Raw genomic sequence first — 14,048 nt, forward strand, 5'->3', positions numbered from 1 at the left:
ATTACTGTTTGTTTGTTTGTATTTCACTGACATTTCAGCCAGGCATAATCAGCAAATAAATAACGACAGTGATTTTAAAAAGAAGTGCAAACATTTCTATAATCATCTGATATCAGCGCAACACAAAACATAACCTCACTTTTTGTTCACAATAACAGTGTATTAAGATTAATGGTGCCTGGTGACCGTAAGGAGCGCTTGCTTTATAAAATTAACTACACCTGTGTCCCAGTACGCATGTCTGTGTAATATCAAGTGTTTTAGCTGGTATGTTGGCTGGCTGCCATTTTTATTATCTGCGATGTAAGAAGTATAACATTTGACACACATTGTAGGGCTTATGGCTAATGCTTGTATTCTCCAGCAGATGCAATACCACCCCAGCAAATAAGCTATTGCAATAAGCTGGCCTAATACTGAGGCATAACTCAAGGATCGTTTGGTGGACTTTGTCAGATATGAAAGCAGGTTTTTAATGCTTGATCCTTCTTGATTTACTTAACTGTCAGTAAGAACAAGCCCAGCTGTCTCCTGTATTTAATGATTTATTATTGCACTACGTCTACAGATGTGTGATGTTGCGTGTGTTCTAGTCCTTGTGTGTTTTGTAAAATATCAGGGGCCAAGATGGGTGACATTCTTTCCATCTCGTTTTCTCCGCTGTCTGTTTGCTGGGATGAGTAACTCTGGATTCAATATTCTGTCGAGCAGATGTTTTTATAACAATGTTTGCATTTATAGACTGAAATAATACTCTCTTTTACATCTGTGCTCTTGTGCTGGAGTTTTCTTCAACACAACACAAAGTACATAGAAAAAATTACAGTACTTTAGCAGCAATTATTTTAATAGTATTTTTGTGTCAAAATACACCCTAAAAAGAACATAAAGTCAGTTTTTTTCCTTTTTGAGGAGATTAGTTTTCACTGTTATCAGTTTACTTTACTGCTCAGTATACAACAAAATATATTGTAATATTGAAGGGGACATATCAACGACCTCTATCAACTGTTCTTGTAAGTTACTGAAAGCACTTAAAATAAGGTGCTGTTTTATAAGTGGTTCATTCATAAAGTTAATATTTTATGAATAGGTAACGCCATATAGAAACAAACCAGTTAAAGTGGTGTTTTTAATGCAAAGCGGTCTAAACTGAGTTTCAAATTTCATGATATGACATGTAGCATTACTCACGCAGACAGATATTTAAAATAAAAACTATAGGAGAAAAGGTAATATCTCCACTGGAGTTTATTAAGAAGAAATGCTGGATTTTATAATGTGTAGGTAAATGAAAGCTACACTTACTTAGCTGTGCTTTTTGTTGAGTGCCAGCTGCCTGCTACCGGTGAAAGGACAGCGCTCAAAAAGAATTAAGGGGTTGCTCAGTCATCACAGCATAACACAAAGTCCTTTTAACTTCAGAGCTATGAGCCTGTGCAGTTAGGAAGCAGAAAACACTCTTGTGTCCAATTCATCTGTGTTTGCTGAAGTTTTTTTTTTTTTAAATCATTGTATTTTATAACATGCTTTTAATCTGAAAAGACTGTTTTAAAAAGGGGAAAATGCCTCTGTAAGTAATATTTTTAAAAAGTAGGGGGAGCCATATTCTGGCTTCTCATGCGGAAGTTGAGTAGCCACAGTCATCATTTTGAATCTGTAGTTCAGCTAACTGTCTCCTGGTTGCTAGCGTTAGCTAGTGTTAAAAAGCCAGCATTTCAGTTTTCCATACATCTTTACGATGCGGACCACCTGTTAAGCCAATACTGCGCCCGAAGCAATGTACTGGCTGTGAAGTAATGTCAGCTCCTCACGGTGAGTTAATATTAGGAGCGAATTGTTGAGTAACTAGCTAGCTTCCAAAGTTAGCCATCGTTAGCGCTGCTGCTATGTTAGCTAACACGTTTGCCTGTAGCGATAGCAGCCTTGCCACCTGCTAGAGATGTCTAGAGAGGCTGCAGCTCACGTGTGTGTGTGTGTGTGTGTGTATGTGCACAGCAATACCTATACTTTTACATTTTTGTGCCATATGTTCAGCGTTGGCTCGCCTGGTTTAGTTTTGTTTTGTGAGGGCGCCAAAGGGAAAGTAATAGTGTGAGAAGTGACAGGCCATGACGGTTTCAGATTGGGAAGTTAACTCGGCCTAGTTGGCACTGACTATAAACGTTGTCAGAATTTTTCAGTCTGTCAATAACTTGACATTGCTAAGCTGCGTTTGGCGCCGTAGGCGCTGGTGTTGCGTGGGATGTGCAAAGTCGGTGACTATAGCAAGCTGTGGAATGCTGCTGAATGGGTGAGTCGTTTATAATGCGTGTTGTAATTTTTGCTTTGCAGCTTTCGTTCGTTTACTATGAGCTCCCTACCAGCCCAGACTCCGGCATCAAGCTCGTCATGCAGGACGCTACCGGGAGAAGGGAATCAGGTGCAGTTAAGACGCAACTACAAGCATTCAGTTACCTCATATATAACATGTAATGCTAAGCGGCGGTGCTGTTGTCCATTTAGGTGCAACCAAAAGCTCCTCTCCTGCAAATACTGCGTGTGGCTGGAGCCCAGGAGGATATCTTCACGCTCAAAGAGGTGAGCTGTCTAGTGTGACTTTGAAAAAGAGCTATCGGTCACGTGGTCATTCCAAAGGTACAAATGTAGCCTGTACATATGAAATCTTCTGCTTTGTGTAGGTGATGCACTACTTGGGCCAATACATCATGGGGAAGCAACTGTATGACAAACAGAGGCAGCACATAGTCCACTGCCAGGATGATCCTTTGGGAGAGCTGCTGGAAGTGGAGAGCTTCTCTGTTAAAAACCCGAGGTAATTACCTTAACCAAAACCTGTGCTCATTGTTGGTTCTGCTTTGTGTATCTGGACTTTATACATTTTTTAAAAAAGAAGAAAAATCTTAATTTTAAATGCTTGTATTCCCATTTTACAGCCCAGTGTATGAAATGCTGAAGAAGTATTTGGTTGTTATTGACTGTGCTGGTAAGTGATTCTTTCATTTATCGATTTAAGTCCTTTGCACATTTTTTTTTTTTTCTGGTGAAATTATATTTTTGTTAGGTGGAATCAACAAAAAAACAAAACGATCTGTGGATTCATTTGTGGGTGTCTGAAGTCAAAGTATGTCTCTTCCTGTGCTCCTTATTGAATTCACTGTTATTTGCATCATATTGTGGCTTTTTTAAATTACATGAGAAGATCTGTGGGTATACCAACATTACATGTATATTCAAAGACCATCTTATTGACTATATTATGAGCGATTGTGAAAGGCTGTCCATCGCTTGGAGGATGTGGGGATCCTGCACAGTCCCAGATGGACCCCTTTCCCCTGCTTAAACTTCATATCTGAAGGGCCTTAGTGAGAGTGTGCAATGCTATAATTAAAGGGGGGGGGATGTCCTTTTTCTGTTACTGTGTCTCATTTGAAATGCAGACGCTGCAGAGAATCTTTCTGTGGGCCGTGAATGTGTAGATGGCGGAGTGGAGGATCGTGGTCAGGTAAAGCTGAAGCATGGTGCTCAGAAGAAACAGAGACCCTTACCTGCTTTCGCTTCACTACACACAACTTTTTGTAACAATGTCACAAAATAAGTGCACAGCCACTCCGATAATGCCTTTAAATGGAGCCCGACTGATATATCAGACAATTTTAGCTACTTATACGTATATTGATATTGGCATTTATAACTGCAGATGAATTAAAAAGTAAAGAGGAGACGGAGAAGTGCGCTTCAACCATGTCATGAGTGTTGATGTTCCATAGTTTGTCCACCAGAGGGCACTCTGCAACTTCCCTGCTGGCAGCAAACATACCTAGATGGTCAGAGCAGTTATGCAGAGCATGAACTGGTACTTCATGACTTATTGTCATAATAAAACAAGATCATTTTTCAACAGTTTGCTTTTTCACAAATAACTACACATAACAAGTTGTCTTTTTTCCTGACAATAACTTATTTAGAGGTTAAATCCCAAGTATCAGTCTTAAAAATCTTATTTTGGCTGGGCTCTGTTTTAAAGTGCTTTGCCTAAAGTATAAGTTTAGTTTCTACTGGGTTGTGTGTTCTGGGGAAGGTGGTGTAAGGGCTGCTGTCTTCGTTGGTGTGCAGTTGTACAGAGTGGCACCGTCTCTGTACAACCCCATTCTTGGTTTGGTCTGGTGGCTTTTCATCACTGTTTTATGACCCACCAGTTCCACCCATTGGATGGGGGGGCAGAGTCACTGTCTCTGTCTGTATCAGAGTTCTCTTCTCTGCTCCGAACTGGAGGATCACAGCTCCTGATCACCCACAGGTCTGACTGCCCTAAACCTTTTCACCTAATCCCACGTTCCTGCACCCTTCTTTCCAATCCCTCCCCAAATCCTCTTTGATCTTACTTCGTGGCTTGTATATAATTTGGTTTGCCGCAACATTGAGCTATATTAAGATATTTGTCCTTTTTATGAAATTAAAGGTTGCTGCATGTGCCACAACCATCTCAGAATGCTGTTGAATCAAATTTCAGATGATAATTTAAGTGTTGAATTTGCATATTTCCTAGTTACATTTTAGTGATTAAAATAATAGATCTGTCTGGTAGGGATGCAACGATACACAAAATTCACGGTTCGGTTCGATATTTTTTCGATACAAAAAATGTTCATGCCTTTTTAATTTGTCATTTTTTTTAAATTGAAATTATAAATATATATTTTAACTCAAAAGTACAGTTTTTAAACAAAGTAATAAAAAATAAATCTATCTGATCGAGAAATGGCTCATCTTTGGAAAAGAGTTTATTACAGAGAAATGTCTCTTTCCAAAATAAAAGCTATACTATACGCTTCTTCTGGGCTATATTCTCAGCAGCATATTAAACATATCAGGTCCCCATAAGGAGAATCGTGTGCTAACGGGTGTCTAAATGACTCTGGTAAAGTTTGTAGCATGCGTGCTTGTTGTTTTTGTCTGCTTCCACTTGTCTTTGCACTAGGATGATGTCGGCGTAAATGTGCAGTCATATTTATTGTTCCCACTAGTGCGGACAGCACTAATCTCGTTGAAATGACATTAACGCCACAACACGGCAAATCTCCGTTAACGAGCTACCGCGTATCGCCCCATGCGTGGGGCTGGATGGCCAACACGTTAACGAGCAAACTGCGCTAACGCACTAGTTCCCACCAATGTAATTGAGCATTGCGTGGCACATCCGACATACTGTTTTACTTTTGTCCATACCTTCAGGGTCATACGTCACATGAAAACCAAAATAGTTCCAAAGGCCAGATCTGAATGAGGGTGGGGGAGGTTCAATTTGCCATGTTTCAAGGAGAGCTTAGCTTCTGTCTCACTTGCTTGCCCTGCGGTCAGTGAATCTGCGTTCGACTCCTCCGCCTAGGCTGCACTGTCAAGCGCAGATTCACTGAGCGCTCAACACAAACGGCATCGTCAGAAGGAAAGTTGATAAAATAAATTAAAACATTTGTATTGTTCGATACATATGCGTACCGAACCGAAAGCACTGTATCGAATGGTTCAATATCGATACGAGAATCGTTGCACCCCTACTGTCTGGTAGATGTTACTTTAGACTTAAATTCTGTGTGCGTCTGTTTCTTTGCTTTGACAAATGTGCCAAATTGTTCATTTAAGAAGAAGAAAAATGAGACAACAGTACATACCTTGGAATAAATGTATTAAATCCAACGAATTTAGAATTGCGGTGGATTGTGTGATCATGCTCTTGTTTATTCACCTGTCTGTTAGTATACTGGCTTTCCTTGCCTTTGCTTTCTGCTTTGTTTACCCAGCACTCAACATTTCAGTTTGCATTTATATCCTAAATTATTTTGAACTCCTTCCCTACTGGCCCTTACCCAAATTGCCCAGCCCTTTGTCCCTTGTGCCATCCCACCCCACCTGTAAACAGAGGCCATGTTGAAAAGGAGCTGCGAGTCCTCCAAGTACCCAGTCACGGCTCTGTGTTCTAATTTCTTGCATTTGCATTTTCTTCTTTTACAGATGTGTGGAGGTGTGGTCAAAGCAGGTTTGGAGGCTGGTAGTGATGGGCCTCTCCTGCAGACTCCCTCCCAGAGACGACCTCGGGAACCAGATGATGGTAATCAAATAGTCCATTGCACACTTAACAGCCTCGTTACAAGACACTGTTTAAATGTTCAAAACCTCCTTAGACTCTCTTGAAGGTTTGCAACGCTCAGCCTGCAAGCGACCCAAGCTGGATGTTACTCTGGATGAGTGGGACCTCTCTGGCTTGCCCTGGTGGTTTCTGGGTAATCTCCGTAATAACTACAGCCGCAGGAGCAATGGCTCCACTGACATCCACACAAACCAAGTAAGACACCTCACGTGCTGCTAGAAAGTCCACCCAGTATCGTTAAAAATGGTTAAAATGGGCAATAAGGTTCATTTTAGAGGTTTCAAGCTTAGGAAAACTAATAGACATTACTTGTTGACAAATGGCAAAAATCAGATCATAACAGTGGTGGTCTGACTGATGTGTCAGCTGTCTCTTGCACAGGAAGAGGATACGGCCATTGTGTCGGACACCACTGACGACCTCTGGTTCCTCACAGAGGGCGAGAGTGAACAGGTGAGTGTGGAGATGAAAGAGGCTGCTCTGGAAGAAGGCAGCAGAGAAGGAGAGCCTCCACTGGAGGAGGATGATGGGGGAATGAAGGAGGACAAAGCAGACAGAGAAGTATGTCTTTTTCTTTCTTTTTTAAATTTTGTAATATATTTCTTTCTTGCCAATAAAATGTTTTTCACTAAGAAATGTGGAGAGGTGATGTGATCTGATGTGTATTTATTAGATGCAGGAGGAGCCAGATGAAGACTCTCAGTGTCTGAGTGATGATACGGATACAGAGATCTCCACACAGGTCAGTATCTCTGAGCCTCCGTTTATTCATTTACAGCCATTGTTTAAAACGATATCAGTCTTGTGAATGCTGCGTTTATATCTTAGGATGCATGGCAGTGCACAGAGTGCCGAAAATACAACATACCTCTCCAGAGGTACTGTGTTCGGTGCTGGGCTCTAAGGAAGAACTGGTATAAAGATGTCCCTCGGCTTGCGCATTCCCTTTCTGTTCCTGACATCCCAGCATGCAGCTCACTCATTACCCACGACGAGGAAGATGACAGCGACACGGGCATTGATGTCCCAGATTGCAGCAGGACAGTTTCTGATCCTGTCATCCTCCCTTCACATTCCACCGCCGATCGACCGTTGCCAACAATGGTAATGGGAAAAGGCAAAGGTCCGAGGCCCTCTGTCTTCCACAAAGATGAGCAGCTCTCTGAAGGAGACAGTCAAGAGAATCTGGGCATGGAGGTTGAGGACGTTAGGCCTGAGGCGCTGCTAGAGCCTTGCAAGCTCTGTCGAGTGCGGCCACGTAATGGAAATATTATACACGGACGCACTGCTCACCTGCTTACCTGTTTTCCATGTGCAAGGAGGCTACATAAGTTCCAGGCTCCTTGTCCAGGATGTGGGAAGATAATCCAGAAGGTTATTAAAATATTCATCCTGTGAAGGGCACACAACCCATCTGTAAAGTCCTGGGGACCTGACCAAAAAAATCACAATACAAACTTTTCAACAACATACAGCTGCATAGCTCCTAGTGTACCAGTCTTTGCTTGTGGACTCATAACATCTCTGCACCTTACTGTCAAATTTATAAAGAGACAAAATATAGCACTTGGTGAATCTTGCTCTGTTGCATGGTTTATTTGAGTCACACTGCCTCTGAAGTATTGTTAGACGAAACCTCAGTCTTAACAGTTCACTATACGAAATGCTTGTTTTGGTGCCACATTTAAATAAGGGACATACAAATCCAGAAGTATTTATTTATTTATTTATTAAAACTATCACATAGGCACACACAGTTTGAGTTATTTTATGTTATGAAGGGTTTGTTTGTTTGTCTTTTGTTTGTTTGTTTTTTTCCCCTCTAAAAGTTTATGGCTTTTTTTTTCTTCATTATTTCTTATTCATAGTGCAGTTTTTGGGTGCTGATTTTTATTTCTGGAAATTTTAGGATGTGCTTCCTTAAGTTTTTCATTAATTTACTTTGTCCATCTGGACAGAAACCGAACAGAGTAATAAATGCAGGTATGCAAGTACAGGTCTCTTTGAGCTGTCCCTTTATTTGTGGGTTTTGTTTTTTGTCTTAAGCCCTCCTGCATCTCTTTACATAACACAGCTCTAAAATGTAAGTTTTAAAGCAGCTGAACAAAGAAACAAAGTCTAAATCTGTTTTTAGATGTTTCAGGCTTGAAAGTTTCCTCCCAAAATCAAAGTACTCTCAGCACATGTGAATGTATTGTGAAATACAATGGTGACTTAAGTCTAGTTTCTTGCAGCCAGAAATGTAAATGTAGACCATAATGCACAGCTGAAGTATTAACCGTAATTGTTGAACCTTGGTAATTTGTTAACATGTTCAGTATGTACAATTGTCAAACCTCTGACAGCTATGCCTGCAGTAAGTTATGTCATAATGTTGTTGGTTCGTGTTTAAATATTATAATTCGGAGTACTTTAGATTATTTCTGGAACCTGTTTAAAATGTAGGTATTGTATTTATTTATTGTTTTACTTGTGGTCAGCTCGTAGCAAACAGAAAATGGTGCACTTGTTAAAAAACAATAAATCTAATTTGCATTTGTAATTTAAGAATAGAGAGAAGAAACCGGCTGAGTTACCAGGTGTACCCTCAGTGAAAATGGCTGCACAGGGGTTATTTTAAGCGTTACACTGCCATGTAATGACTTTATACAGAAATGTGGATTATAGAGTTTATTTGGATTGTTCAGCTTTATTTGAAGATTGTGGACCACATAGATGGTACTTTTTGAGTGTGTGAACGGTCTTGAATAAATACATTGTTCCTTATTATTCAGTGACTTTTAGGCATTTAACTTTGGCTCTGCGTAACACAGTGTGTATATTAAGTGTTTGAGCCGATGTTTACTTGTGCTTAGTCTTTCCGCCAGGAGGTGGAGAGAGGTTTCAGTCTTGTAACCGTTGCCTACAGAAACTGTACAGTCCCTGTAATAACATGTAATGGATATATATAGAGCATGCCTCTTAATCAGATCCAGCGCAAAGCTGGTGTCAGAGCTATATTAGTAATGTAAATGCAATAAAAGATGAATTATAGATTGTAACAAGTATTAGCATTGTACATCAAGGGGGAAAAGGCTCCCATTAAATACAGACCTCATGTAAATGAAACACTTAATACCAGTGATACTGGTTGATTAACACATCCCAATTTGTCACATTAAGACCATAATGTTCTAAAACATGGTGCAGTTATAGGGTTTTTTGTTATGGAATAAACATGTTTTGTTAAGCGAGAAAGAGTTGGGAATTGTCTGCTTTGTTCACTACTTCACCAGAGAGACAGTTGGTGTACGGTACCCACTGGTGAAATCTGTGTTTTAGTTGAATAAGTCATTGTGTGTGACAGGCCAGCTGTCATGTATCCTCTCCTCCTTGACTGGGCTCCAGCACCTGCGACTCTCCTCTGCTTACTCACTGTTCATCTCCTGCTTACTCGTGCTTGCCTTATTTTTGTCCTGTTCTTGAGAATTGGGGCATACGCCCTGCCTTCGACTGTGTATGCCTCTGTAACACCACTGCTATCCAAATTCTGTATAAACACTGCAGCTACTTTACACCCGAGTTATTTACCAATTACTCATTGGGGTGTATTTCCTGTTCATGGAAAGTCTCCTGTTAAACTGTTCTCCAGTCCCAAATATGCAGTCATAACGCAACAGCTTGTTATTCAAATTATAAGTTATTTGTTAACTTTCAGATTCTTCATTATTACATTATTGTTATCTATATATGTAAGCAACCTTTAATGCTTATATTGAACAAACTGTTGGTAATAATTATCAAAGTATTTCCACTTGGAATGGCTATGTTTCTTTTTTTTTTTTAATCCACTTTTTTTTTAATCCACATAATTGTTGTAAAAAAAATTTAACTAAAAGGTGGCTTACGTCTATCTTCTGGTGCCTTATCCTCAGAATATTTCTGAATCTCGGTAGCAGCAGTTTACATGGATGTGCAGTACTTGGGAAAAGTCTTTATATAAGACTATATAAGTTATTAGGAAAATGGAAAATAGGTGCAGCAATATACTGAAACATACATAAAGCAAAAACAATTTGTAGAATTGCAATGAGCTTGAAAATCAGTATTTGGTATCACCACCTTTATTCTGCAACAACTCTGAACTCTCTTAGGGAAAATCTCTTGTCATTTTTAAAGCAGTCTTCAGGAATAGTTCTCCGGGCTTTTTGGAGAGCATTCAAAGCTCCCACACTCCCTCAATAATGTTGAGGTCCAGGCTCTGGGGAGGCCAATCCATGACTGTCCAGGTCTTGTATAATTTGGTATTCCTCAGTCTTTTCTCCCTGTTTCCCTTCATTAAGAATGTCTTCTTGGCTTGGCAGCCATCCACAGATGGATCAACTGAAGAGCCAAATATGTTTCTCAGATCTTTGCTGTAATTTTTTCTGTTTCTTACGAATATTGAGATACTGCTGTAGATAGTTTTTAGGAATGTGACTTCTTCTTTGGTCCTCCACTTGTCCAGTTTCCTAAAATGTTTTAAGGACACACTGCACACCATACTGAGATGTCACCTCATTGGTGCAAAAATGCTATTTGATGCCTGTTAAACTATTTTCTTTGGCATTTTTGTAAATTCAGCTAACAAAAACTGTCTAAAGATACAATTAAAATGTTCTTCCTTGCTTGTTTGTCTCTTATATATAGATCCAACACTGATTCATCCCTTTAGTTACTCATAAATGGCTTCTTGGATAGCAAAGGTTACCAACCTCTGGTCAAAACTGCAGTGGGGTAAAACAAAATAGAAAGACAACAATACTCACGGACATTTTTTTTTCTCCAATTTCCACTCATGTGCTTTATTTAAAGAATTTATTTTCCAGTGGTTTACCACTGAAGACCTCACATGCGAGCTGGTAGGTAGGTGTTGATGTTTTGTGAAATGCTTCCCTTTACTCTGTAGCTAATTCAAGAACAGTCTAGGCCTGCTGCTTTGTATGTGGCATCTGGTGCGTCACCGAGAGTAGAGACGAAGAATGGCATAACACCCCTGGTGACATGGCACCCGGAGCTTGGCAGCTCTAGAATGACAAGACCCAGGGAGTGGTGAAGGATCTGCATGTTTCCATGGCGACAGTGCTCCCATCTCAACATCCCAGAATAACTTAACACATTCTTTCTTTATCCTCGGTGGCGTATGCAATTATTCCTGAAGGGAAAATAGTTATTACTTCCATTCTTATGCCTATTTTTATTGTTTTATTGCAGCCACTGCCATTAATCGGTTTATTTGTTGATGTCATAAATGCAAAACTCATTTTAAGATATAGATTTTTGTGATACATTCCTCTGGTGTCCTTTGTCTCATACCCCGAGGATAGTACATGTCTCTGTATCTGTGGGACTAGGGCCTTTCTTTCTTTTTTAATTTCCATGCAGATATACAAACACACACACAAATACACACATTCCCTCTGTTGTGTCCGACTATTTGGTCGCTCCAGAAACTAGGCCGCTAAATTTGTCCCTCTGCTGACATGGGAGAAGGTCACTGGAGCCAGAGAAAAACAAAGACAGGAATATGGAAGAAGGCCTGAAGATAGTGTAGATTAAAAATAAGGATATTGATGGGTAGCGAGGGGCATGATTGAAATGTAGCAGAGTAAGATAACAGAGCTGGACTGAAAAACTGGAAATAGTTTAAAACATAGCCATCCAACAGTATATACTATATACATACCTGGCTTCAGAGGGATTCAGAATTTCCCAGAGGAACTATGCTAATGGTGCTTTATACTTGGAAAGTGTCAGGGTGTAAATGTCACTTTGTTTTCCTGCCTGTGATACCTGCTTTGATTATCATAAGTCCTCTGAATATATGTCATTGAAATAATCTGGTTGTTTGTAGCAATGGGGCACAAGTTATTTACAGGGAATAACTTTTGGGCTGCCATGTGCTGCAAAGTATGTTAGTGGGAAGTGGGTTATGCACATAGGCATGAGTATGTATGTGTATTTGTCTCTGTGTGCTGGAGCCTTTCAGTGAGTGGGATGCCAGCGAAGGGAAGGGCAGCGGATGGTGCAGGGGCTCAGTCCATTCCTGTGATTTAACATGACACCACTTGCACTAAGACTGCGACAGCTGCGTATGCACATGCCGGCCATTCTGTTTGTTGTAGGGGATTACTCTGCAATAAAAGCCCCAGTGACCAGCAGCACGGCTGGGCTACAGAACTACTGTTCCCCCTACCCTGACTTAGAAGGCTTTCTCCAGGCCTCCAGAGCCCTGTGCAAACACAGGTGGGGCACTTCATTCTGAGTATAAATGAATGGGAGTATTCTCCTGATGATTAGCCAGGCCATAGTAGTGTCACATCACCTTTGGGGGGGTCGTCAAACTGTATCACTTATGTAAGGGTCATTACTCAACAGAAATAGTGGGACACAGCAGCGCAGTAATCAGATCTGACCGTGAATATTTTAATTTGCTCTCATTGTGTTTTATGCACTGATGATTGTCGAGGAGGAGTCGGCTGCTTTGTCACATCTCCATATAATGATCCTATACAACATTAATGCTCTATAGGAAGTATAACCTCATCGTAATCTGGAAGAAAAGCTCTGATATCAAAGAGTTTAGGAATGGATGTGCAGTTTTCATGGCGACAGTCTCTGAGACGACAGACTTGGACATGTGTTGCTGTCACTATGGTGACAATGCTCTCTCCCAAAGGCATGAAACTAGTACATAATAATGTTGCATGAGTCTGGATTTCAGACTGAATATTGCTTTCCAGGAGTACAGAAAGGCCAGGAATGAGACTTTATTTTTTGCATGTGGAAAACAATAATTAATAATTTCCTGTGTCTTTTTCCTTTAAAATGTTAAACTTTCTGACTCATTCTGAATGATCTAAATAAATATTTAGACATCCGAGCAGGTCACCAGATTTTTTACACAAATCCTAAAAGTGTAAAACACAGAACTCAGTGATTCAAGCAGAACATAACTGTTATTTATAGAGTGAAAAAAACACACCAGCAAGTCTATGAACACATTGAGGATTAGAAGTTAATTTAAAAAAAAAAAAGTCATCTGTCTTCAGTCCTTTTTATTAAAAAAAAAATAAAAAAATCCATTGCCATGTCTGAGGGACTGTATCTTACCATGCACAAATGAGATTTCTAAGGTCCTTTAGAAAAAAGGCTTATTGAAGCCCACCAGGCTGGAAAAGGTTACAGAACTATTGCTACACTTTCTACTCCAACAATAGAAAGTCAGACAGATAGCGTAAATTGAGAAAAATTGAAGATCATTGTTACACTGCCCAGGAGTGCTTGATCAAAAAAAAAAAAGATCTCTCCAGTAGCAAGAGGGGTCATAGCCTGGCAGGTAACAAAGAAGCCAAAAAAGGTTGTTTCTAAAGTGTTCACAAAATTTCAAGCAAAAGTCAAAATTGAGTGACTCTGCTTCCGATTCTCTACCAGTCAAAATAATAGGTTAGCGCTCATGCTGGACACTAAAGCACATAAAGCTGTTAGAATACAAATAAACTCATGGGAATTATTATGAATTTTATGAGTTTAACATCCAAATAAAGTAGAAACAAAAGCATGTATTTTATTTGTTTAAACAACTTGTGTATCCTGTTTTGCGTCCTATATCGTAATGTATCACTGGATGGAAGACCTGGTTTAGCCACCTCTAATAAACAGTTCCTTGCTGTTGTTATGTTATTCTCCTCTTACATATCTGAGATTTCCCGACTGCACTCAGATGACAGCTCTCCAGGTCACTGGAAAACTTGAGGCTAACCTGGGGTGAGGAGGACTGATCCCTCCCTCCTCCCCCAGAGCTCAGCTGTCCCACAATGTGCTGTTGCTTGTCACTGAGGAGAAGTGGAACAGTGTTGCCAGTGACAGGGCAACCCCCCCC

At 40.2% G+C, this 14,048-nt stretch overlaps 1 protein-coding gene across 4 annotated transcripts; it reads left to right on the forward strand.

The window, feature by feature from the left end:
- Positions 1-1,585: 1,585 nt before the first annotated feature.
- mdm4 (MDM4 regulator of p53) lies at positions 1,586-9,385 on the forward strand. Of its 4 annotated transcripts, none has more exons than XM_005739437.1 (11): positions 1,586-1,815; positions 2,335-2,422; positions 2,506-2,580; positions 2,682-2,815; positions 2,937-2,986; positions 3,441-3,505; positions 6,013-6,109; positions 6,183-6,343; positions 6,515-6,709; positions 6,822-6,890; positions 6,977-9,385. In XM_005739437.1, the coding sequence occupies exons 2-11, from the start codon at positions 2,351-2,353 to the stop codon at positions 7,544-7,546; spliced, it is 1,488 nt and encodes a 495-aa protein (XP_005739494.1). In that variant the 5' UTR covers positions 1,586-1,815; positions 2,335-2,350; the 3' UTR covers positions 7,547-9,385. The 4 variants fall into 4 exon arrangements, with proteins under 4 accessions (XP_005739494.1, XP_005739492.2, XP_005739493.2 ...); XM_005739435.2 differs by lacking the exon at positions 1,586-1,815 and adding an exon at positions 1,964-1,980; XM_005739436.2 differs by lacking the exon at positions 1,586-1,815 and adding an exon at positions 1,964-1,980 and having other exon boundaries at positions 6,530-6,709.
- Positions 9,386-14,048: the final 4,663 nt, after the last annotated feature.

This window comes from Pundamilia nyererei, unplaced genomic scaffold (genome assembly GCF_000239375.1).
Source record: "Pundamilia nyererei isolate P.nyererei 1_Seehausen unplaced genomic scaffold, PunNye1.0 scaffold00092, whole genome shotgun sequence".
In the NCBI taxonomy this organism is placed as follows: domain Eukaryota; kingdom Metazoa; phylum Chordata; class Actinopteri; order Cichliformes; family Cichlidae; genus Pundamilia; species Pundamilia nyererei.

Coding starts and splice junctions, on each gene's coding strand:
- mdm4 (XM_005739437.1), top strand. CDS start 2,351: ATGAGCTCCCTACCAGCCCAGACTCCGGCATCAAGCTCGTCATGCAGG. Junction 6,344..6,514: donor CTGACATCCACACAAACCAA/GTAAGACACCTC, acceptor CTGATGTGTCAG/CTGTCTCTTGCACAGGAAGA. Junction 6,891..6,976: donor ATACAGAGATCTCCACACAG/GTCAGTATCTCT, acceptor TTTATATCTTAG/GATGCATGGCAGTGCACAGA.